Genomic DNA, 26,651 nt, shown 5'->3' with positions numbered 1-26,651 from the left:
AAGCATAAATGCATATATATAACAAAAGTACCATATATATACGTATGTTCCTACGTACATTTTCATTGTTACAAATGCGAATATAAATTAATATGAAGCAAAATATTTTTTAACATTTAAAACTGCAAATACAATATAACAAAATATATAATATCAAGAGAAAAATATAAAACATAAACTGCAATAACTATTTGCATAATTATATTATTTACACTATATGCACGTAGCATGCTCTGATAATAAAGATAATATAAGTATATAAGTATATAATTTAATTTAATTTGAAGTTTGAAAATACATTTATACGGATGTATATATACATTTTGCATATGACACGGACAAAAAACTTTAATATCAGTGTTGATAGAGGAACCGGTTGTTTTAGCGCAAGCGCTTCACGTGAGGCTTCAATAAAATATCCATTAGTAATAGCAAGGAGATCTTTGATCGTACATCTTGCACACGACACCAATGTATAAATATAGTAACAGTGATAGACGGATCGGTTGTCCTCGCGCAGGCGTGAGGCTTCAATAAAGTATCTATTAGTAATAGGAAGGAGATGTTTGGTCCCCATACAATTTTGTAAAAAATCTTACCAGTATTTATCAAATAAAATACAATATTTATAAATTATTCTATTTAATACGAGAAAATATACATGCGTGTTTAATATGTGAAATGTGTTCACGTTTTTATAAATTTGCAAAAATATTGTATGGGGATCAAATATTTCCTTCCTATTACTAATAAATACTTTATTGAAGTTTCACGCCTGCGCGAGAACAACCGATCCGCCTATCACTGTTACTATATTTATACGTTGGTGTCGTGTACAAGATGTACGATCAAAAATCTCCTTCCTATTACTAATGGATATTTTATTGAAGCCTCACGTGATGCGCTTGCGCGAAAACAACCGGTCCCTCTATCAACACTGATATTAAAGTATTTGTCCGTGTCATATGCAAAATGTATATATACATCCGTATAAATGTATCTTCAAACTTCAAATTAAATTAAATTATATACTTATATACTTATATTATCTTTATTATCAGAGCGTGCTACGTGCATATAGTGTAAATAATATAATTATGCAAATAGTTATTGCAGTTTATGTTTTATATTTTTCTCTTGATATTATATATTTCGTTATATGGTATTTGCAATTTTAAATGTTAAAAAATATTTTGCTTTATATTAATTTATATTCGCATTTGTAACAATGAAAATGTACGTAGGCACATACGTATATATATGCTACTTTTGTTATATATATGCATTTATGTTTTATATCGTGTAATACGTTGCGTATTATATAATTAAGATTAATCCATTTTTATGTTTTAATATAAAAATATACGCAGAAGAGGCAGTTATTGAGTGTGACGCGATTAAAGAAATAACGCAACACTACTTCTAGCGCGGCACTTATAGCGCGAGATTACTATTTCGTTTTGCTAATAATTGAGAATGATGGAACCCATATGTTATTATATATGGGTAGATTCGGCTTTTAATGCTTTTTAATTTTTGTCCTTACAAAATTTTTAAAATGTTGAAAAAAAGAGGTGAGGATGGGATAAATTAAAAAATTTGAAATTTTTAAAAAATATAAATATACTATTGTAAAGAGTATAAAATGCCATAAAACTTTCGTATAAAACATTTTTTAATAAATCTTATATTTTCAAAGATATTCGCAAAAAACGAAAAAATACGTTATTTTCGAGAGGTGGTTTCAACCCCTAAACGTCGAGATACGCAGATAAAAAAAAATATGGGTCTAATATTTTTTTATGTTCTACAACATATCCAAAGCTCATTAAAATCGGTGAGGGACAGTTCTGTCCGTTCCCTTGTTAGTTGTAGTTGGAATAAAATTAATTGTAAAGTTCACTGACTATAGTCGGATACGGAAATTTGTAAAATGTGATAAGAAACGTATGGGTTTATAAAACAAGCACAGTATAGAAGATAAAAGTATATGGATTTAGTAGAACGGATGGATGGAGGGATGAGTTTTTAAAATTTTTGTAAACCAAGTCCTTGGCATGTGTAGCTAAAGAATTTAATTTTAATTTTAAGTAAAATGGATAAACATATTATTATCAAAAAAATATTTTTTTATAGATAATTATTTATTAATAATAAGACAATCATTCAAACAAACTTTATATAAATTATAATTGATTAATTGGTTTTCTTAGAGCTTTCCCAAGTAGCAAGGTGACGTCTAATTGACGGCATTTTTTGGTCATTTTATGACGAACCAGACGTCATAATGTCGAGATAAAATAACGTCTAAATGTCGTAAAACTGACGTACATTTGTCTCATCTTAACGACGTCATATATTGACGTCAAAAATACGTCATTATTTTCATATTATTGTCATTTTCAAGAAGCTAGTATCGTACATTTGATGATATTTTATTGTTATTTTTATGACAAAACATAGGTTTTTAGATTACATTTAATAAAGACGACATTTTAACGTCATTTTTATGACTATCCCAGGTAGTAAAAGTCGTTATTTTGACGTTTTAGAATATATTTCGGGTATATGTCCTATACATATATGCAGTACTTGCATTATGAAAATATCGAAATAACATAATTATAATGTAAAAAAAAATTTACGTTGTTTCTCAACAAGCATCACGACCCACCACACCATAGTCACATTTGGAATTGCCTAACTTCCGCGGTCACCCATCCAACTCTGAACCGTCGTCGACGTTGCTTGACTTTGAAGATCGTACGCTACCTAGCCCTTTGTGATGATCCATGAACACTTTATGGATCATGAATACATATTTGTTATAGATCAGTTCAATAGATGCGAGAAACATGAAACTTGTAGTTAACTAATATTTTTATAAATAAATATAAATTTACAGTTTTTTTCCTGATTTTTACATATGCAAAATAACATGTGGAATAACTTATAGAAATATGTTTTTGCTCTGTTCTTTTGATAAAGCTAAATTATACCTCAGACAAAACGCAATATTTATAAAATATTTATAAAAGATTTATAATATTTATTTAAATATTTTATAAATATTTATCCAAATATTTTATAAATATTTTTGTGGTCTTAGATTTGACAAATCATAAAGATTTATCATAAATATTATAAAAATATTTATGAAATATTTATAAATATTTACAAAATATTACTTATACAAATCTTTATCTTTTATTTACCATAAATATTATATAAAATATTTAATCTATATTTTAATATGTTGAATAAAGATTTTTTTCTTCGTATATATAAAATATGTGTAAAATATTTATATATTTTGAAAAAATAAATATTAATAAATTTAATATTTATTTTATTATTAATTAATAAATATTAATAAATATTAATAAATATTTATCATAAATATTATGTGCTGCCTGGGATGATTCTAAAATATTAATAGTATTAATTATATAAAATATTATATTAATTTTAATAATGTTGTTTATTAACCAATCTTTAAATAATGATTAATAGTTATAGGTAGCAAGGTATCGTCCACTAGACCTCAATAATTTGTCATTTGAGGTCAAATCGTCAATTATTACAAAGAATTATAGTTAACGTCAGTAATTAGTCACTAATAAAATCTTATTAATACGTCGTAAAATGATCAATTAACTGACGTTATTCATTAGTCAAGAATATGACGTCGGAAATACGTTGTAGGATGGATAAATGACTGACGTAATTAATAGGTCAAAAAATGACGTTACTATTACGTCTTAATTTGGTAACATGACGTCTGCGACCTTAAATGACGAATTATTGACGTCGTATTAACGTCACCTTGCTACCTGGGTTACTACTATAATGATATTTTCCTACGTGTATGTGAATAACAATTGGTATAAATAACAATAACAATTTAAGATTACAAGGCAAAAAATAATTATTTCTCCTTTCTGTGGTAAGGAAATGAAAGAGCGCTATCATTTCCTCATTACCATATGATTTATTTTAAGATTATCATCCAGAAAATATTCTTTCTTAAAAATAATCGTTACGTGCTAAAAGATAAAAAGTAAATTGAGTAATCGGTTCTTTATAGAATTGACTTTTTTTGTACACGTTCATATTACGTACGCACATATTTTTGGCGTTAGAAAATTTTATTTTTATTTAAAAACGACAAAGCACTATCATAGTTCAAAAGAAAGCGTCGCTTATGCATAGCCATTGGTACTTGTTGTAAATCTCTGCGCGTCTAGCAACTGCAAACATTGACTCGCCGCGTGCTCACATTTGGTTGTAGGCCGTGCTAGTACAGCAAAATTTTAATAATTAATAGTTGGTTAACTATTGTGAAAACTGCATAACAATAAAGGACTAAACAGTTTAATGCGCTCTATCTGCTTATCCTAATGAGAAATAAACTTTAAGTCAACATCGAAGTAATGTCAAAACTATAAGTTCAAAATCACATCAAGTTCGAGATTGATTTCGGCTCAATCGTCTCAACAATTTCAGAGTCTTGTATCGAAAAAATATCAAATCGATTTTTTTTATTCTGGTTTTTGTTTGCTTAGATCATCATTGTAGATCCTTATTTTCAAATTGTTAGACTGATAAAAAAATTTAGTTAAAATTACTATAATTTCACTATAATTTACAGTATCCTGAGGCGTCAAGCATATAAAATAGTCCTGACTATAGGAAATATTGTTGGTGTAACGTGAAAATATAGTTTGAAAAATCATAATATTCATTTCATGTAACCATATTTTTATAGTTATTCCAACTATCAAAATTATAGTTTGTTTAATCTTTTGTTACAGTAATATTTTACGTTTTATAAGTAGTTGCTTTACTATATTCTTATAGTTGCACCATTTACAATTTAAAAGGTTTGTGCGACATTTATACGGAGCTCATGAAGCTCCGTTAGGGTGCAAAAAAATACTATAAAGTTCTACGTAATCCACTACGTAGTCCTCACAACAATAACGTAGGTTAATAATCCGTAACCGTGGGGTGGTCTTTTTATGTAAGCCTTGGAGTAGAAATTGCATTACGAGAAAGGCGCGGACGAGTGAGTCCCAGATCCCCACAGTAATAAACGGACACGGGAGGCTGAGTGAAACGGACACAATGCAAAACGGACACAGTGCGAAACGGACACAGTACGACACGGACATAGTGCGAAACGGACACAGTCGCAAATCCATGTGGTACAGAGAATGCTTTGCGCGCGCGCGCACGGGGGAGGTGCAAGGGGAAACCTTTGGCCCCCTTCCCGCACTCATTCCGTCGGTAGGGGTGCCCTGGAAAGTCGCAAACCCATGTGGTAAGTCCGTTTTGCTGTGTCCGTTCCGCAATGTGTCCGTTTGTTCCTGTGTCCGTTTTGCACTGTGTTCGTTTCGCACTGTGTCTGTTTTGCACTGCGTCCATTTCGCACTGTGTGTGTGTTTCACTCAGCCTGCTGTGTCCGTTTATTACTGTGCTCATCTGAGACGCTCCCGCACAAACGCGTGCTCGCCGCGAACTACGTAGTGGCTGCCATTAATATAGTCACATACATTGTATTGAAATGGCTTCCAAGTTATTATTACTATATTATTACTATTTTTTTCCAAGTTATTATTACTATATAAATAGTGAATAATATAGATATAGTTAAATTAACTATTGTTTTGTTTATATTAATTATATAAAAATGATTGATTTGTTTACTATTTATTATTTTATATTTTACAATAGTTATATTTAAAAGCAGTATAATTTATGGTAAAATTTCTTAACAGTTAAGATTACTGTAAACATATAGTTATTGTTACTAATATTGTAGTGATAATTACTATAAAAATGATTATCCCGACTATAATTTTTTTATCATGCAATTATAGTCAATTTCAGCATCAATTTTATTATCAGTGTAGAATGTAGGTATTCAATTATTTCTTGTTTAAAAGCGAAAAAGAGTTGAGTCATTATGTGAAATTCGATCAGAATTCTCCAATAATTTGAAGCTAACAATTAAAATGGTCATTATATTAATCCTTTTTAGGCGGCCAGAAACCTACCAATGATATAGTTCCAAACGATAAGCCATTTGGGGCTTCTCGTCGAGACATGCTAAGAATAAAAAAAAAATTTTTTTTATTCAAAATTTAATATGACGAACCCTTATGGAAATTGAATTTTGGTCGAATCATCTGAAACTTTAAGAAAAGTTAGTTCTTACCGTGCTGATCAAGTCATAATGGGCGCGAAGTCCAGAAGATCGGAAAAAAGCCATTTTTCTGACGTTTAACTATAATACTTATTTTAAAAACTGGCCATTTCTAGACTTCATGTCCATCGTAACTTTTTATCAGCATGGTAAAAACTAATTTTTTTGAAAATTTCAGACGATTCGACCGCAATTTAATTTAAACGGAGAAAATTTTGTTCCATTCTTAGCATGTCTTGATCAGATGCCCCAAATAGCCCATACAGCACATGTAGATGTTAAGAGTGTTCGAAGGATATTGCAGCAGTACATTGCGTAAATTCTGAGAACATTCGAGATACGTACTACTATTTACTGAGAACATACTGAGTACACTCCTATTTCCGCCTTTTTCTACTTCGACAATACCCGCGTGTTTTAAATATTAAAAAAATATTTTGCTTTATATTAATCTATATTCGCATTTGTAACAATGAAAATGTACGTACGCACATACGTATATACAGGGTGTCCCAAATCTGGTGTGCAATACTTCATGGAAAAATAGACGGGATCGAGATGAACATAAAAATCCAATATAGTCTTGGTTAGGTCTATCAATAATCAAGATATAAATTTTTTAATTTATGCGAATGAGAGCGCGCCTTGCGCGCCGAAGGAAGGGCTCGAGCCGCTCGAGCCATAGCACGGCCTACTGTCTCAAGCATTGGCTGCCGGCGGCGGCGGGGGGAAGAAGGAGAAGCGTGGCGTCGTCGCCGTTCCCACGTCTCGCCGCACCGCGCCTAAGCTCGCGTCGATGGCTGCTACGCATACTCGCGATTACATGACAAGATTATAAATTATTAATAAAAAAATGACAAATTTAAATCGTAATAAATTTCTGTAAATAAGAAAGTCAAAAGAGAGAAAGCGATGGAAACGTATGAATCCTGCAAATAATATAATATTTGCCGCATCAAATTCTCTTATCGTTTTTTATGGAATATTCAATTAACGAAGATTTATCACGATTGATTCTTTATACATTCTCCTTTCGTAACCATCTTATTAGAAAATTACAAAATACTATCACCCTAATATACACTCTTTGTAAAATAACACGATAGAAAAATATTCACGTTTGATCTAAGGACTTCAGGATAAATTATTCGATGCGACTTCTACGGTAATTATAGGTAATCAGAGATCAATTTATGTCAAGTTTAAGTTATGTCAAGTATCGTTAGTATGGTTAACTACAAAGGATTTTCTCTTGTATATGATAGAGAACTTCGAGTTTCTTCTATCGTTAATACATTATAAGTCACTGAAAATCTGTCGTAATTAATAATGCAATTAAAGGTAGAAGAAACTGTAAGTTTTCTATGGTTATAAAAGAAAATCCTTCGTTGTATTAACAATACATGATATTAAACATTAATTTTTAAGCATAATTATCGTAGCATCGCGCCTAAGCTATCGTGAAATCGTTACATCAAGAGGGAATATTTTTCAGTGTTATTACAAAGAGTGTAACATACTATGGATAAGTATTTCGCGCATTTTAGTATGACACCTCTCTCTCTCTCTCTCTCTCTCTCTCTCTCTCTCTTTCTCCCTCTTTCTTCCTCTTTCCCTCTCAAGCACTACGTAGTACACAAATACAATAAATATTACCACGTTTAACAACATTAGTTTGTACTATTCTACTTTCATTATGTGTGTAAATTGAATAAAATTTTAACAATTATCATTTCTTTATATTTTTAGTATTACACATGTTGTTAAACGTGGTAATATTTATTGTATTTGTGTACTACGTAGTGCTTGAGAGGGAAAGAGGGAGAAAGAGAGAGAGAGAGAGAGAGAGAGAGAGAGAGAGAGAGAGAGAGAGAGAGAGAGAGAGAGAAAGGTGTCATACTAAAATGCGCGAAATACTTATCCATAGTATGTTACACTCTTTGTAATAACACTGAAAAATATTCCCTCTTGATGTAACGATTTCACGATAGCTTAGGCGCGATGCTACGATAATTATGCTTAAAAATTAATGTTTAATATCATGTATTGTTAATACAACGAAGGATTTTCTTTTATAACCATAGAAAACTTACAGTTTCTTCTACCTTTAATTGCATTATTAATTACGACAGATTTTCAGTGACTTATAATGTATTAACGATAGAAGAAACTCGAAGTTCTCTATCATATACAAGAGAAAATCCTTTGTAGTTAACCATACTAACGATACTTGACATAACATTGATCTCTGATTACCTATAATTACCGTAGAAGTCGCATCGAATAATTTATCCTGAAGTCCTTAGATCAAACGTGAATATTTTTCTATCGTGTTATTTTACAAAGAGTGTATATTAGGGATAGTATTTTGTAATTTTCTAATAAGATGGTTACGAAAGGAGAATGTATAAAGAATCAATCGTGATAAATCTTCGTTAATTAAATATTCCATAAAAAACGATAAGAGAATTTGATGCGGCAAATATTATATTATTTGCAGGATTCATACGTTTCCATCGCTTTCTCTCTTTTGATTTTCTTATTTACAGAAGTTTATTACGATTTAAATTTGTCATATTTTTATTAATAATTTATAATCTTGTCATGTAATCGCGAGTATGCGTAGCAGCCATCGACGCGAGCTTAGGCGCGGTGCGGCGAGACGTGGGAACGGCGACGACGCCACGCTTCTCCTTCTTCCCCCCGCCGCCGACGGCAGCCAATGCTTGAGACAGTAGGCCGTGCTACGGCTCGAGCGGCTCGAGCCCTTCCTTCGGCGCGCAAGGCGCGCTCTCATTCGCATAAATTAAAAAATTTATATCTTGATTATTGATAGACCTAACCAAGACTATATTGGATTTTTATGTTCATCTCGATCCCGTCTATCTTTCCATGAAGTATTGCACACCAGATTTGGGACACCCTGTATATGCTACCTTTGTTATATACATATATGCATTTATACTTTATATCCTGTAATACGTTGAGTATAATGTAATTAAGGTTTTTATGTTCTAATATAAAAATATACTCAGGAGAGGCAGTTATTGAATGTAACGCGACTAAAGAAATAACGCAACTTCTAGCGCGCCGCCTATAGCACGAGATTATCATCTTATTTTGTTCAATAATTGAGAATAATGGAACTCATATATTATTATATTTGGATGAATTTGGCTATTAATGCTCTTTAATTTTTGTCCTTACAAAATTTTCAAAATTTTGAAAAAAGGGGTGGGGGTGGGGTAAATTAAAAAGTTTGAAATTTTTAGAAAATCTAAATATACTATTGTAAAGAGTATAAAATACCATAAAACTTTTGTATAAATCATTTTTTCATAAACCTTATATTTTCAAAAATATTCGCCAAAAACGAAAAAACGCGTTATTTTCGAGGGGTGATTTCAACCCCTAAACGCCGCTAAAAAAAATATGGGTCCAATATTTTTTTATGTTCTACAACATATCTAAAGTTCATTAAAATCGGTGAGGGACAGTTCTGTCCGTTCCCTTGTAAGTAATTACCTAATTTTGAACTTTTCACACTAGTTTCTCTGCTTCTATTTATTTCCGCAAAATAATCTTTTATACTATATACATGTCTCCTAATGACTTACAATTACTGCAAGTTTTATCATATTCAAAGTTAGGGGCTATTCAAAATTTGAATCAATTTATTTAAAAAATGACTGATATATTTAAGAAACAAACAAGAATATGCTTAACATATAAAGATAAAATATCTATCTTAAAAGACATTCAAGAAGAAAAATCATATGATGACATTTTGAAAACATACAAAGTAGATTATTAGAAATTGCAGCGGTGAAAAATATAAATTAAAGCTTCATTTATGTGATAAATTCATGATGAGTTTATGCAATTACTAACGTGTGTAAAAATCCTGAATAGAATAGGCCTCACCGATGACCTTGACATGTTTTTCGATCATTTTTTTGAGTGACCTTCAAAAGGTTGTAGTCGTCACTTGCGATTCGTTAAAATGTTATTAACAAAAAATGTTTCATAAACATAGTTAAATTTTCACTATTTGAATTTTAATCGCAGATCACATTTTGCATCATAAACAAATTGTCGAGGGGGTAACCACTAGCTAAAATGTTGTCCCACGGATTACATAATTTTATTTGATTTCAAACGATTTCATATGATTACAAATAATTGCATCGGATTACAAATGATTTCATCTGGATTACATGCAAATAAACTTTTTTCAGCACATTTAAATTTTATTTTCTATCTATCTATCTAAAAAAAGGCGTGTAAAGTCGATTGCTCGCATTTCTCGAAGTTTATTGTTGTCGCTTTTCCGCGATGCCGATTGGTTCTCTCGATGCGCTTACTTCGTGTTGCAAGAGTAGCTGTCATTGCAATTGAATTTTGACGGCTGTCCAATTTGTATAAATATTATTTATACATTTATTGTTGTAATTTATTTTTAAGGTAAAAAATTTTAAAAGGTAAAAAATAAAAAGTTAAGTAGCGCGCGCGAAGCGCGCGTCTGTGGTGTCTAGTTTTAATAAAAAAGACATGAGTAGGCACATTAAGGGGATGCTGGAGTCGTCTGTTTTACCGATTGAACGTTATTATTTTTAATTAAGCCTATTTTTTTATTGATTTCATAGAATTAAAAATCCTTCTCCAGAATTAAAGTATAGACAATAACAAATAGTGCCTACCTATAATATTATGTAAAAAACAAAAAAAGTTAGAAAATTATATTTTTGTGCAGTCGCCTCGTATCTTTCATCTGTAACACATAAGTTTTAAAGACTCTGTACGTACAAATAACTAGTACGCACTAATCTTATTACATGAAAGAATAATAAAATGCTTGCAGAAATGAGCTAGAAGCTTTGGTGTAAGAAAAAAGCCTCAGAGAAAATTTCGTATATATGTGTGAGTGAGAAATCGGTCCGAGGCGGTTCGAGGATAGAAACAGAGCACTAGTTTAATTCACAGATTAATATTAATATATGTATTTTAATTCTGGAAAAGAATTTCTAAATCTATAAAAGAAATATATATGAAATTTCATTAATGATGTACACGAATGACTCTACATTATCGACCTCGATCAAGTTTGACAGGCAGTCCAGCATCCCTTTAAAACATTTATACATTTTCGCTCCGGAGGGGAAAACTAAAAATATTGTGTGATGGAAAGCATTAGAATAATAAATTAGATATATTTAAATATATATATATATATATATTTAGCAGAATAAAGTGATATCAATTTAATCAGACTGATATTCTATTTTGTATAGATTATTTTTTCCCAACATCTGAACTAATTAATAAGCGTGCGCGCATGCATGTGAAGACCGAGTTGACAGTACAGCCCATATTGTTTTGCTTTTATAAAAAACATTTTTTTTATATAATATTTTAAATAAATATAAATTATAAATATCCGGGCAATGGCGGATACTTTACACTAGTATGTATATAAATTTATTATAATTATAGATGTAATAAAATAGAATATATATACTTTCTTCCAACCAGTCGCGAAGCGCCCACTCCCCCTTAAGGGGATGCTAAAGCTGTCCTGTTTTATCGATTATTTTGCTTATTTTCAATTCACTAATCTTTTAATTGTATTTACAGAATTAAAAATCCTTTTCCACAATTAAAGTACAGACGATAACGTAATACGCACGTAAGAATTTTATATAAAAAACAAAAAAAAAATTTTAATATAATTTAAAAATTAAAATTTTTTTTCATTTTTTACTTTTTATTGAACTTTCCATTACTTTTCTTTCCATTGAAAAAAAAGACACTCTGAACTAATACAGTTTATTGCTAATCGGTCGTCATTTTTGCAGACAGATCTATCTCATGTTTGTTATCAATTTACCATCATTTCTGCAGACAGATCTGCTGAATACTTGGTGTAAATCTATTATCGATCTGCAATTGACAAACATGTTGTCAATTTGTTGTTTTAATATAATGTCTCAATGTTATTGCAAATCTGCTGCAGTATTACAATCAATTTTGTATTAGAATATGATATCAAGTTTTGCAATTGGAGCACATTCAACGATAGAGTAGGTCCTGGATTTGGCCTCACACTGCAGAAAATTGTTTCTTTATTGTTAGCAATTTGATAGCAAATGATTAGTTAGATTAGATTATAAACTTCGTCGCGGGCCGTAAGCACCAAAAGGTGTGGTGTGGATGTCGCTTCGCATAGATTGAGTTAGGAAAAATTGGAAAATTGGAAAATTGGATTGAGTTAGGTTGGGTTAGGTTTTTGTGTAGTGGAGGTGCAGAAGAAAAGGCTCCGCTCCTCTCTCTCTCCCGCCCATATTAGTCTACGCAAAACATAATCATTTTTTAAATTGCTATTATTTTTTTTATTGCTATTATTTACATAATTTGTTTAATATACATCTTATTTATAAAACTTTTCGGCTATACTTCCGAAAGCAACATACCTCCGATTTTTTTGAAACTGTGTATTCTTATGTATTTTGGCACGCTGATTCCAAATGTGATATTGAAAATGGCGCAAATTTGATTTTTATAAAATTGGCGAAAACCATAAAAAATCGTAAAAATCACAATTTTTTCTATTTATTTCCATAAATAATGAAAATTTCAAAAAAATACTTCAGATAAAAGTTGTAGATCTCATTAAAATACACATTTTATGTTCTATTAATTTTTGCCATAAAGACCATGGTTTTTTTAGAAAAATGACGTTAAATGTTCAAAACTTCATAAAACTCATTTAACACAATTCGAGTTTTATTAGTTAATTTTGTTAGTTAATAATGGAAGGAAGTGCGGCAAAGCCTCTTTTTTGCCTACGTGTTTTCTGTATTACATGAGTTTGCGACTTTCCATGCATTGCGAGGTTCACCCATATTCCTCCCTATATTCCTCCCATGCACCTCCCCCCCCCCGTGTGTGTGTGTGTGTGTGTGTGTGTGTGTGTGTGTGTGTGGCTATAGCGAAGAAGTTTCATGGTTTTTGCCATGAAAATCAAATTTGTGTCAATTTTCACTATCATATTCATAATCAGCGTGCCAAAATACATAAGAATACACAGTTTTAAAAAAATCGTAGGTATGTCGCTTTCGGAAGTTTATCTTGACTACAACTTTTTCAGTAGAGTCATCTTGATAATATATGTCAAGGTCAAAGTCATTGGTGAGGCCTCTCCTAATCGACATTTTTATCTCTAATATATTGTAATTGATTAATCTAATATAATATATTTAGTATAAATATTTCTTTGTTTACTTTTAGAAATATATGCAGGGTGTCCCCTATTTAAATGGCAAAACTTTGAAAATGTGTAGGAGACCGAGAAACAAGCATAGAACTTATACTAATGGAAGGAGAATAGCATATACCGTCCGTATGTTGAAACTGTGTCCAACATTTGTGCGACAAGGATAGGTAGAACATGACTTCTCCTCATAATGCGCATGAGCGGCCGTATTTGTAGGTATGAGACAGAACTAGTTTTCTGTCTCATTTTATAACTTTTCCTCATAATGCGCATGAGCTTCCGTATTTGTAAGTATGAGACGGAACTAGTTTTCTGTCTCACTTCTTGGACACACTTTTACGGATTCTTTTCCCCTTCCATTAGTATAAGTTCTATGGAAACAAGACAAAAAATTCTTTAGAGATTTGTTCATTTTCGTTTCATTTTAGAGAAAATTGCAAAAAGGAACAAAACAAGTTTTCGTATTTTTACCTATCTATGTATTTACATTTTATTCATGTTTTATTATATGTTTTTTATATATGTTTTTATTATATATTTTTATTATATATATTTTTATTATATGTTTATTATGTGTTTTATTAAAAAATGGCGGAGATATGGCACTGTTTGTCGAGAAGGTTGTGACGCAAGTTATCGAACGGTGTAACTTTCAACCTCTATATTGTTCTGAAACAAAAGATGTAAAAGTTTTTTAATTACTAATTTTTTAATTATTAAGGAGATCTTGAAGTGCCTTTGAAATTTAATCGAGGTCGATAATGTAGAGTCATTCATGCACATCATTAATGATATTTCATATGTATTTCTTGTATAGATTTAGAAATTTTTTTCCAGAATTAAAATACAAAGTTTGATATTAATATCAATCTATGAATTAAATTTTATATTGAGAACAAACAAAACTTTTCTCACATTGCTCTACTTATCGACTTTTTACGTATACTTAACCTAAATTTTCGTTTTTTCATTTTCTAATTTGCGGAATGCGAATCTTTTTTTCTAGGCTTCTAATCTTATTTCTAACTGCACGATATTATTCCTGAGAGTTTTTTCTAGGGGGCGACGTGATTATTTTATAGATATGAACAGTAGATTCTTCGTATAAAGCAAATATTGTTGTTAGGTGAATAATAAATAACAATTTTTTTTATTTAGTAGAACAAATCGTACGTCGCTTCCTTCATTTTTGTGCGTACTTTAATCCTGTAAAAGGATTTTGCATTCTGTTATTTCAATTCGAAAATCCAAGTTCCCCAAAAAAATGTCGATAACTCTGTCACTCCCGGATCCCCTTAACATTTATACGGTGTGCGTAAACCTAAAAAAGTGATGAAATTTGAAAATTAAAGAAATCACATGCTTTTTAAAATAAATTTAAATTTTACACAAAATTTTATAATCAAATTTTTTCTCTGCCAAGGGAAGGTAAGTCTCACGCTTGCACCCTCTTGCTGACACCCATGCTGCTACGTCCCTGAATTTCACAGAGTGAGAATGAAATTCAGCAATAGTAGATCATCCCGTAATACCAAACTAAGAGCTCCGAAGTCTACTAGTTTCAATGTATTTATATTTAATTCGCAATGAATGGTTTAGTAATATGTAAAATGCTTTGATTAATTTCTTTATCTCTTTTATTGATAAATATAGTATTTGTTAAAAAAATAAAGTCAAGAAGTTTTATATGAAATTTCACACAGTGCGCGGAAGCAATATTAATCCTTTGTAATTCTACCCTTTATTGGAATTTTTCTCAAAATTTTTTTATCATTACAAGTCTGTTCTTTAAGAATTTGCAAGCAGACTCATATTATCTCAATTAGAGAAAAAATTATGACTTTTTTTCCAAAAAAGTGTATTTCCAAAAGTAATTTTTTTTTATAAGCAAATATTTTCAAAACTATTATCTTTTTCATATTTTTTTTTATACAAAGAATTCCTTGAAATCTGGCATTTCAATAGAAAAAGTTTTTTAAAATCGGTGATTTTTGTAAAAGTTATAATGAAATATATGACGTTGAGTAGCATTATTCCAATATAGTAAGCCGATGATATTATAAAAGTGTAGTAACGTAAGATTAATGAATAACCATGTCATATGAAATCTAATTATGTGAGGATCCAATTACGCAGTTTGACAGTTGTCAAAAAGAGCAGAAAAGGTATTGTTTTTTTTCACTAATCTTAGTTTTTGGTACATTTTAAAAGTTTTACAAATACGGCACACAAAGCGAATAATAACATGACACGCAAGAATAAATTAATTGGATTGTCAACACATCATTTTCGCGCCTTAAAATTCTTAAAATTAATTAAATAATTCTTAAAATTCTGTGTTGCCGCTGTCAATGCAAAGTATATTTGGCTAAAAGACAAGAAACTCTATGTAGAAAAAAAATTTTCTTGTTTTGAGTAATACTTTTCAAAATGTTAAATATTGAAATAAGATTAGACAGACATAATTTGCTTCCATTAAAAAAGTTATGGTTCTTTAAAAGAAATATATTCTCAAGTTAAGAGAGGAAAAAATATCAAATAGAAAATAATAATATTAATTTAACATTATTATCAAAAAAATAATTAAAGAAAGAATATTAATATACGTGCTTATTAGGGTGGTTCTTATTTGGAGCTCCCACAGTTTTTTTGAGAAATCTATTTACTTCTTTATGTATTCACTTTTTTAGAAAACCTATTTACCTTTTTAAAAAAATCTATTTTTTTAATTTTCAAAAAAATTTTTATTTTTTAAAAATTCAAAATGACGGACATAATATGACGGCTAAAAAAATCAAAATTTGTCAAATTGGCAAAAAATTGTATCAAAATCCATTGTCTTAGGTTTTTCGCTGAGTTCAAATTTGATATTAAAAATATCATGCAAGTCGTTGCTTTGTATAGAAAATATTTCTTTAATGCTAACAAAGAAATAACCATAAAAGAATTGGAATTTTACGTCTGATTTTGATATTTTTATATGTTTTAGAGGCTACAAAGATTAATAATGAAACGAAATCAATAAAGAGATAATTTTCAATATACTTCACTATTTTTTTATTATACATAACCTTGATAATTGGGAATATTCACATGCTTTGCAGATAACGAGAGATTGTAAGGCTATAAATGAGCTTGAATTTTATATTTTTAACAGTAAATTTCAATATAATGTATCCAAGAATCCGTTTTAGTCGACGATGAGTACAGCGATTTTTAATGAATTTGATTGTTTTGATCCCCATACATGTTCTGCTATTGTAGACACAAATGTTTTGGAATCTAAATCATAAAACAAAAAATTAGCAAATTTAAACAATTTTAATTTTTTTAGCCGTCATAATAAATTCGCCATTTTGAATTGTATATTTTCAATACCAAGTTTTACAAATACGGCACACGTTACAACAATAGCACAAAGCGAATAATAACAAAGGCACGCAAGAATAAATTAATTGGATTGTCAACATATCATTTTCTCGCCTTAAAACTCTGAACTCAGCGATCCGAAAAACCTATATACAACGGGTTTTGATACAATCTTTTGCCAATTTGACGAGATTCGATTCTTCTAGCCGCCATATTAGATTTGCCATTTCAAGTTTTTGAAAAATAAAAATTTGGTAAAAAAGGATAGATTTCTCAAGAAAACATGAATCATATTTTTATTGTGTTTATTACTTATGCCACATAATTTGTCGAACGAAAGTCGACAAAAATTAATCCCATGTTAATCAAATGGGAAAAAATAGAGGGCTGGAGATACGTGTTAATATTGAAATACAGCGGAGCCATTTTGCGAGGATTCTTTTTAATTATTTGGAACCAATCTACGTACTCATCAAAATTTGAAAATAATCCAAATAAGTGCCACCTTAGTGCTCATATATAAAACAAATCATAATTCTAGTTAGATATAATTTAATCTTCTTTAAAGAATTTAATAATCTTAAATTTCAGAAAAATATTACATTTTTATATTAATATTATAATGGTTATTTCAAAAACAACGTTATTTTGATAACAATAGAATTAAATCAATATTATTAGTTTTTATTTGATTCTTTTTAACTTATAAGAATATATTTTTCTTAATAAATTATACAAAATTTTTATAAGCAAACATTCGTCTAACGCTATAAAATCTCATTTCAGTGTTTAATATTTTGAAAATAAAGATATCTTTAAAACAAAAATATTTATTTTTTCTGTGTATAATAAAATTGCACTTTAATTAAATAATTTAATAGAATTTATGTTAAATAAGTTATAACAATTATATTCTTTTCCTGTTTACGCACTAAATTAATTTTAATATTAAATTTATAGTGATTTTAATCCAACGTAATCACAAATATATATTGTACATTTATAAAATAAAAATGAAAGTAATAATAAAATTTGTTACCGTCGCTGTAAAAATATAACGACATTAAATTATTAATTAATTTAATATTGTAATATTACTACACTGATTCATCTTATGTGGCGTTTCAAGCCTGAAAATAACGGTGCGCTGTTTAAATGAACTAGAAAATGTATAAATTATTGATAATTAGCCAATCTCAACTTGATTTGTGTGTTATAAACACATATGGTCTTATTTATTATTTGTTTAATAAGTTTAAAATTTTTATATTTATTATTGTGTATGTGAATATATTATTATATATAATAAAATGTAATAAAATTAAATATATAATTTTAAAATATATTGTTTTATTTTATTATTATAAAAAAAGTAACAAATTGTTAGTTTCTAAGTAATACATTACTTTTTATAAAAAAGTAACAATAATAATAACTCTTTTTTAAACGTTGCGAACATTAAATACTTTAACGTCTCTACAAAAAAAAATGCAAGTTTAATGGCAATAAAAGACACAATCATAATCATGAAATCATCCAGTATAAACGTATTACATATAATTAAATAGAATTCTAAAATATTAATGCCAAAAAACAAAAAAAATTGTACCGTAGATACGAACAAACTTGATATATGTTCATGCTTGAAAAATCTAAAATAAACGCGCGACCTCGTATATACTATCTCCATTAACCTACATGGATACTTTTAGTTTCGCGATCGCATTACAGAAGAAGAGTCGCGGATATCGAATAAAAGTGGGAGAAGACAAAAATAAGAAGCAATATTCGACCTTGGGGAATTCAATACCGATAGAACAAACGAGAAAATTCTGATACGGCCATTACCCCATGAGACAGGATAAAACAGGAGAAATAAATCGACTGCGCGAATTCTAATTTTTCTAAAATGATCACGTAAAGTATATATAATATTTAAGTATATAAATTTTTTTTTCAAATTAAGATATAAAAAAAATATAAAAAATTCTGTTTAGATAATATATTATTAATTATAATACATTCGCGAAAATATTGAGCAATCACGTAATTTTTATTCAGAAACAAAAAGATGAGAAGTCTAGGAAACATAAATGTGTATGTCTGTCCATTTTCCCCGTGTTTTATTCACTTTTAGTCGGTAAACTATAAATTTGAAACTTAACTCATCCGCATTTGCGGTGGTATTTTTTTCATGGCTAACCGAATATTGAATGATTTGCTTTATAGCCAAGAGCTATCGAAAAACCGTTTAACCACCTAGACCCTCTCCGTATTCAGCCTGGGGTTGTCTCTTCGACCGCACTATTCGCACGATTCGGCGCAAAGCCGTGTGTATACGGGGTATGAGCGTGAAGTGTAAAGCTTGTCGCTGATCCGTGGCGACCTTTAAAGGGAGGCAACGAGCGCGGAGAGGTTGGTTGCGTTTGAAGCAAAGCCGATGGATCGATTGTCCCTAGGACGACAACAGGAAAGCCTGCTGTACCCCCTCTTCTCGGATAAGTATTCGCTTTTCGCGGAAACTCAAATGCAAATTTTTAAGAAAATACTTACAGTTATGTAATAAACTTATGTAATAAACTTAGTATAATTATATTTTTTTTAAAACGACTTATAATACACAAAAAAGCAGAATAAAAAAGTAAAATGTTATAGTGGCACTTGGAATGTCAAATCATTTTAGTCCCCTCTCCCCTCTCTCTCTCTCTCTCTCTCTCTCTCTCTCTCTCTCTCTCTCTCTCTCTCTCTCTCTCTCTCTCTCTCTTTTTCAATCAATCAAAATCAATCTCTCTCTTTGAAGATATCCATACAACACCACAGTTTTCAGTTACATTGCAGAAATATTGCAACGTTGCAAATTATAATCTAATATTGTACAGACATTGCAAGAACATACAATTATAATATTTCATAAGAAATGTTACAGCAATATTCTAGAAATGTGATAGGAAACAAATATATTTTATAATCACTGTTTAAATATTTTTACTTATGTATCTATATATACATATTATATATAAGTAAAAATATTTAAACAGTGATTATAAAATATATTTATTTCCAATCACATTTATATATATATATATATATATATATATATATATATATATATATACATACACTTATGTAATTAAGTATTCAGAACGCTTATAAATATATTAACGTGCTTCTTTGTCATTCCATCTTTATCATTCAGATTAAATGTAAAACAAAGCTAGAATGACAAAAAAGTGCACTAACATCTTTATGAGCGCATTCTGAGTACGAACTTTAATATAAATTAATGATAAACATTAGTATTTTCATAGAAAATGTGAAGTTTACACATTGGCAGAGAAACTATGCGATAAAAGGTCTGTTGGTGTTAATTAAAATTCTAAAAAATGTTTGCACTTAAATCAATATAAATATGCACAATCGAACGAATAATTATAGAGAAAGAAAAAGCAAATTTATATCTTGTATGTTAATTTTTTTTTCAAGGTTGCTTCAGACTTACGAGATATAAGTTATCGAAAACTTTTATATAGCGCAACTCATCATTGGCAATACGAGAAAAGCTGAAAATAAGACAATAAGCTGTAATGTAGTGAGTATATCAACCGTAATTTTATATGTTACTATATCTAGAAATAATTATATGTAGACTGAAAATGAAGAACATGACCTACTAGACAAGACTTTACCATTATAGTAGTACTAATAATAATGAATTTTGTTATTTCATACCTTTTGATAGCGTTAATACTTTTTCTTATTTTTATTTCTTTATTTCCTCCACAGAATTAACTCCGTAGAACCGTGGCCTCCCGCTGATTGTGTTTTCCGCTTTTCCTCATTTTAATGTCTCGCTTTTGAATGTCGAAACTACTCCATAATCCGGCGCTCGATTGTGCCATGATCCGTACCTGGGATATTCTGAAGTACGCAGCCTACACAAATATTTTTCCATTTTAACATTTTTTTTAATGAATACAATGCGTAGTATTTTATTGAATAATAATTTTTTTAACGTTAAACATTGAAAATAATATTTAGTTGAGATAAAAAATGAAATTGAAAAAGAAACGATAAATTTTGTTGTATATTCTAAAATTGGAATTAAATTTAACAAAAGCTTTTTAAATTTAGTACAGTTAATAATGACAAAAATGTAAATTTAAAATAAACAACTATAATTTCTTAATCTAGCTGTTAATATTTGAAAACATGTTTTAATTGTTCAGAACAATTTTTGTGTGTACATACTGCTATGTAGTACTTATTGAAAATCACTTTAATTAGTTCTAATTTGCGTAGTGATTCCTTTCCGCATCGACCCTCCCATCGACCCAATTATATTTCTCCGCCAATTGATTTGAGAATATTTTATACAACAATTGTTCCGTAGTTTGCAATGGAAATCGGGTCTCAACGCCTTCAAAGGAAATTTCCATGTTTTTGTTCGTTTCTGTTTCTGTATTTGTCCTTTTAACTAGAATATCCAACAAGGAAAGCGTTTGTCTCATATCGTACTTTAAAGTTGTCATTTCTCTCGTTAATCTTTTCAAATGATCCACTGTAAATATAAATAACTTTATTTTATAAAATACACATGCTATATACATTATACATAACTTTTACATAGATTTTTATTGGTGTACTATACAACTTTCTTCTTTATCCAAAATAAGGTATAATTTTTTGAATACTTCAAACTAATGGTTCTTTATCAACATACAATATTTCTTCGCAAATCATATTATAAGTTATTATCGTACGTCTTATAAGTTATATAATATTATTAAAAGGCATTATAAAATATTGCCATAACATGCAAAAAAGTGTATTCTCATACATAAATTCTTAGTTTTTAAAAAATTCAAAAATAACTGAAAGATTTAATATCTATTATTTTTAAATAAAGAAGATATTTTTACATATAAATAAAAATTTCAGAAATATTGAGTTATACACTTGTGAAATTTACGTATCATGTTTTAAGATCAAATTATTTTCTAATTTTCTGAACAAAGACTTTATTATTACTACAGTATGTATTATATCTGATAAATATTTACTTACCAATTACATCTTGTAAATATTGACCATTTAAATTGTCTCTTTTCCCTCTTTGACTCTCTTTCTCTCTCTCTTGCTTTGACCGATTTCCTCCCTTTTATCCATGTCCCGATTTGAAATATTCTCTTCGCTTTCCTCTGTTGGATATATAGCACTGTTGTGCGCTTTTTCATTTGTAATACGTTCAAAATATGCTTATCCACACCTACATATAAAGTATACTCTGCAAAAAATTTTTTTACAATTACAACTATGATAGTGTATAATTTTGAGACCCACTATAATAGTTGTAAATTTTTATATGTATGTAATTTTGTATATAAATTTTGCAATAATTTCTTAATTTGTTTCTTATACTTGTATGTACACTGTAAACAAATTTATTACAAATTAAATTATTTTTACTTGTACACTGCAAAATTATAAACACGAGAAAATTTACAATTATTATAGTGGGTCTCAAAATTACTCACTATTGTAGTTGTAATTTTACATAAATTTTTTACATAAACAGTGTACATAAATTTTTTACATAAACAGTGTACAATAAATGTACGATTTGGTACTTAAAATAAAAGTTAGGATACATAATTGAAAAATTTGACAAATATAAGGTTTTTAAATATATTTCACGTATATATGTATTGTTCAATAACTTGTTGATTATAAAATAGAATTACTAATTAATACGAAATGTACGCGTACGCAAATTTAAACGTCAGTGATCAAATTACATGTTTTACGAAATACTGATAACATCTTACTTATCAGTGCTTCAGTAAGTACATAAATATAAATTTTATTTTAAATATTGACAATTATTAGAAAAACATTCATATATACATGTCCTGTACACACACACACACACACACACACACACACACACACACACACACACACACACACACACACACACACACACACACAGAGCATTTTAAATTTACGTTTAGAATAAATAATTGCAAACATGAATTATAGCCCAATACATATTTATAATTATGTCATTACATAATTATATATATTTATACAGTTCTAATATTATTTTAAAAATTAACCAATGTACCTTGCAAGTATGATTTGGAGCTCGAATTTGAGATCTTTTGTGATTCGCTATTTCTTTTTGTAGAATCCCCAGAACATGTCGTGAACAAACTTTCAGGCTCACTTGCATAATCGTACAATCGTTGACCTTTCAATAAAAAAATAAGATATGAATTTCGCTTATGTACTGCAAACATAAAAGCTAGATTCGTTTGTGTACTTATGTTTTGGTGGACATGGAGCAGATGGTAAAATTACGCAAGGTTCTTCTTCGCTTTCGGACGAGGATACAATAACACCTTTTTCGCTCTAACTTTTCTACTTTTTCTTGCTTTCTTATCAGTATCTGACGTCTGACGTATAGATTGCCTTTTTTGCTTTTTCATCGGCCTTCTGTAGGGACACTGAAATATATAAAATATTATTAACAAGTACTAAAAAAAATTAAAAGCTATTTTACTTGAGAGAGAGAGAGAGAGAGAGAGAGAGAGAGATTGGATTATATTTTACTTAAAAATACCTACAATACTCACCAAAAATCCGATCAATTTTAAAATTATTCCAACGAGAAGCTGGCGACCTCTCTTTTTCAATCGCTTTCCGAATTCTTGAATCTGTCTTGTAATATGAAGGATATTTGCACAAATCCTCACTTTGCAGCCAAATTTTTGGTATTACTTGGATACAGCCAAAGAATTCTGCAACGATAAATCCTTGATTCGGCATTTTCACCTGAAACTCTTAACAAATTTATTTTCACGAGCATCGTAAACACACATACACACACAAGATATCTATTTAGACCTTTGCACGAAAAAATTTGTGTCGATATCTTGTCTATAGCTTATATATTAAATTTTTCCTAACGAGAAAATTATACGAAGCGTAGCGTGATATACGTATGTTTTACATTATAAATGTGCAGTGCTTATTAACGATATTATTACACAAATTCCTTCATCTTCTTTATCAGTCTCTGTGTATAGTAATTTTATAAATTTGTGATGAATTTTATGTAAAGGCCAAACTTGAAGAGCAGATAATTTACTGACTTTAAATATACCTAAACGGACAGAGCTGCATGGATAATTATAAAGTTCCTTGACAACATTAAATTTACAACCTACTACAACGTAATTGCCTTCGCTCGATGTTGCTCGATATTTTCTAAACAGACGATATCATTTTCTCTGAGACAACAATTATCAAGAGATTTAATTGAAATAATAAATAGAAACTTCTATCTTCGAAAATTACGGGCTGCAACAACCTGATATTAGTGGATCTCTTTGATGTGGAGATTTACATTAATTTTTGACGAAACATTTATATTGTCAGATTTTATCTTACAAAAACTTATTTCCGCACTCGATTACTAATTTGCTCTAATTGTTTATCCGATTTTCTTATAATTGATTTCAATTCTTTTATAAAATTTTCAAACGGAAAGGCGCTAAAAGTATCTAATGGTCCAAATTGTTTTACGCAGTCAGTTATATGTAAAAGACCATGAATATTATGGGATTCAAATTCGGGTCCATAAATTTTAATAAACGATTCAACATAATGTTTCATTAATTTTTCCGCATGTTCAACATATTCAAATGGACTTTTCTGACATAAGATGCGAACAGCAACGTGCAAAGTAAGAAAATTAGAAAAGATATCAGAATTCAGTTCTCTTTGTAATATAACAGAACCGGTGTATAATAGAAATTGTCTCAATTCGCTTGCTTTCCACTGTGTAAACTCTTATATGTCTTGTTGCTTTCTTGCAAATTCTTTAAGAATAAAACATCTGATATTAAGAAGGGATTTGGAAACATTTTTTATTTTATGCGAAGATAAACATCTTGATTTAAGAGGCCTACTTATCCATTATTTTATTAATTTTTTAACAACGTCAATGCATATTAAATGCATGCAATCTAATGGTATGTGAGATACCATGCCAAAATTTGGAATGTTTAATATACTGTTCCGTGAATTATCAATCTATCGCCGGAACAGAAGCGTTGTCTATCATTTTAAATTTGGCGACGGAACACCGAGTGCCTGAGATCTTCTTATTGGCGCAACCGGCGCGTATCAGCGCCGAGCAGACGGTCGAAGACCGGCCGTGAGCTGCAACCAGTCACGAGAGTTTTCGGGAAATCGCGACGGTTGATTGGCGGGCCGAGAGCATCGTCGATTAGGATAATAGGAGACCGCTAGCTCACTTCACCTTACTTTTTTAGTAGAACGCGAATGCATCTCGAACCTCATAGTACGAGTAGTGAATTCATTCGATCATATTGATAACCATCAACTCAGATTTCAATAATCTTCTCACGTGTTGTTTTAACAATCGTTTAGATTTCATTACTTTTCATCGAGACGCGAGCAAAGTATATTACACGGGGCTTCTGCCCACACGTGGAATCTTCCTGCGTATTCATATTCATGCGAAGCGAAAGCTACGCGATTACACGTATTCGGGGCCCCGAAATCCATTCGTAAACAATTCGACTATACGATTGTCTTAAGTGAACAATTATTCGTTTATACGAAATTTCTCGATTGCGTCATATTCTTGTTTCATACATATTGTAAACTCTTAATACACGATTCGTTATCTGGGGTTTTTATGCCGCAAGGCTTTTCCCTACAGAGCCAAATAAAGGTTCAATTCCTTGGCTCTAAAAACTAGTGTATATTATTTTTAAACCTTACCCATCCATTCGAAACGACGAAAACTCTCTGAAAGGATAGTTTTCGACGATACATACACTGAAAAAAATGTATTAGGGTAAACTCGGGTAAGATGGCCATAGTTTTTTTTAATGCAAAGAACATACTTTTATTTTTATTATTTTTTAATAGCATTTGGTATATTATTTTACTGAAGCTTTAAGTATGTAAAACTATCGACATTAAAGAGAAAATACTTAATGAAAATTTTGTATTATCAAAATATTGAAACATGAACATTGGCCATCTTTTACAACTTTTAGGGAAAGGATGGTTATAGTATTATAGAACAGTTGGCTATACATTTTTTATGTACTTAACATTTATAAAATAATAAAAAAATTTATAATTTTACATATTTAGTTTTATTGCAACCCTGGTTGAAATTTTGGCCGTGTACTTGCATGGCACTGACCAGCGTGCCACACTGCCACTTCAGGAGCTAGCATGACACGCTGGTAAGCGCCATCTATGAAATCGTCACGTTTTGCCCGCTGGCGCCAACTTAGAAATTGATTTAATGTGGTGCTAGCATGGCGCTAACATGGCACCAGTAAGGTACTATCATAATGCTGATATGAGACTAGCGAAGTTTCAACGTGGCACATACATGACACTGTCCTATGAAATAATACTATTGAACTATTCGATTACTAATAAAAAACCTACACTGTTAAAAATTTCTTAATGACTCTTAATGATCATGTAAAGAAAGCATGGTTCAAGCCCGTAAATGAAAAGTAACGAATGCTATATATAAATATTTATTTACTGATGTCTTAATTTTCATTTATGTATTACTTTTAATGTTATAGTCGGCCTAACTCCAAAAAAGAAAACTGATTTTGGTTTACTTTGATCACGCTGCGGGTGGTCTTTATGTAGCATGTTCCCATACAGCACAAAGCTCCGATTAAGCTCCCAGGGAATTCATTTTGCTGAGCTCCCGAGAAGCTTACAAAATTCGAC

General features: G+C 29.9%; 1 protein-coding gene across 8 annotated transcripts in view; it reads left to right on the top strand.

Annotated features, from left to right (window-relative positions):
- LOC105832565 (dopamine receptor 2) overlaps positions 1-26,651 on the top strand; it is a 285,344-nt gene that overhangs the window by 222,169 nt on the left and 36,524 nt on the right. Inside the window, exon 4 of one of the 8 annotated variants that reach the window (XM_036288152.1) lies at positions 20,334-20,439. The exons of 6 other annotated variants lie outside the window; for them this stretch is intronic. In XM_036288152.1, the coding sequence (XP_036144045.1) occupies positions 20,334-20,414 (81 nt within the window). In that variant the 3' untranslated portion in view covers positions 20,415-20,439. Of the gene's footprint in view, positions 1-19,079; positions 19,500-20,333; positions 20,440-26,651 lie in introns of those variants that run through there. One more of the 8 variants, XM_036288143.1, reaches the window with a different exon arrangement.

The sequence above is a fragment of the Monomorium pharaonis genome, chromosome 1 (genome assembly GCF_013373865.1).
Source record: "Monomorium pharaonis isolate MP-MQ-018 chromosome 1, ASM1337386v2, whole genome shotgun sequence".
Classification (NCBI taxonomy): domain Eukaryota; kingdom Metazoa; phylum Arthropoda; class Insecta; order Hymenoptera; family Formicidae; genus Monomorium; species Monomorium pharaonis.
The sequence above is the reverse complement of the archived record's forward strand: the minus strand, read 5'-3'. Positions and strand labels throughout refer to the sequence as shown.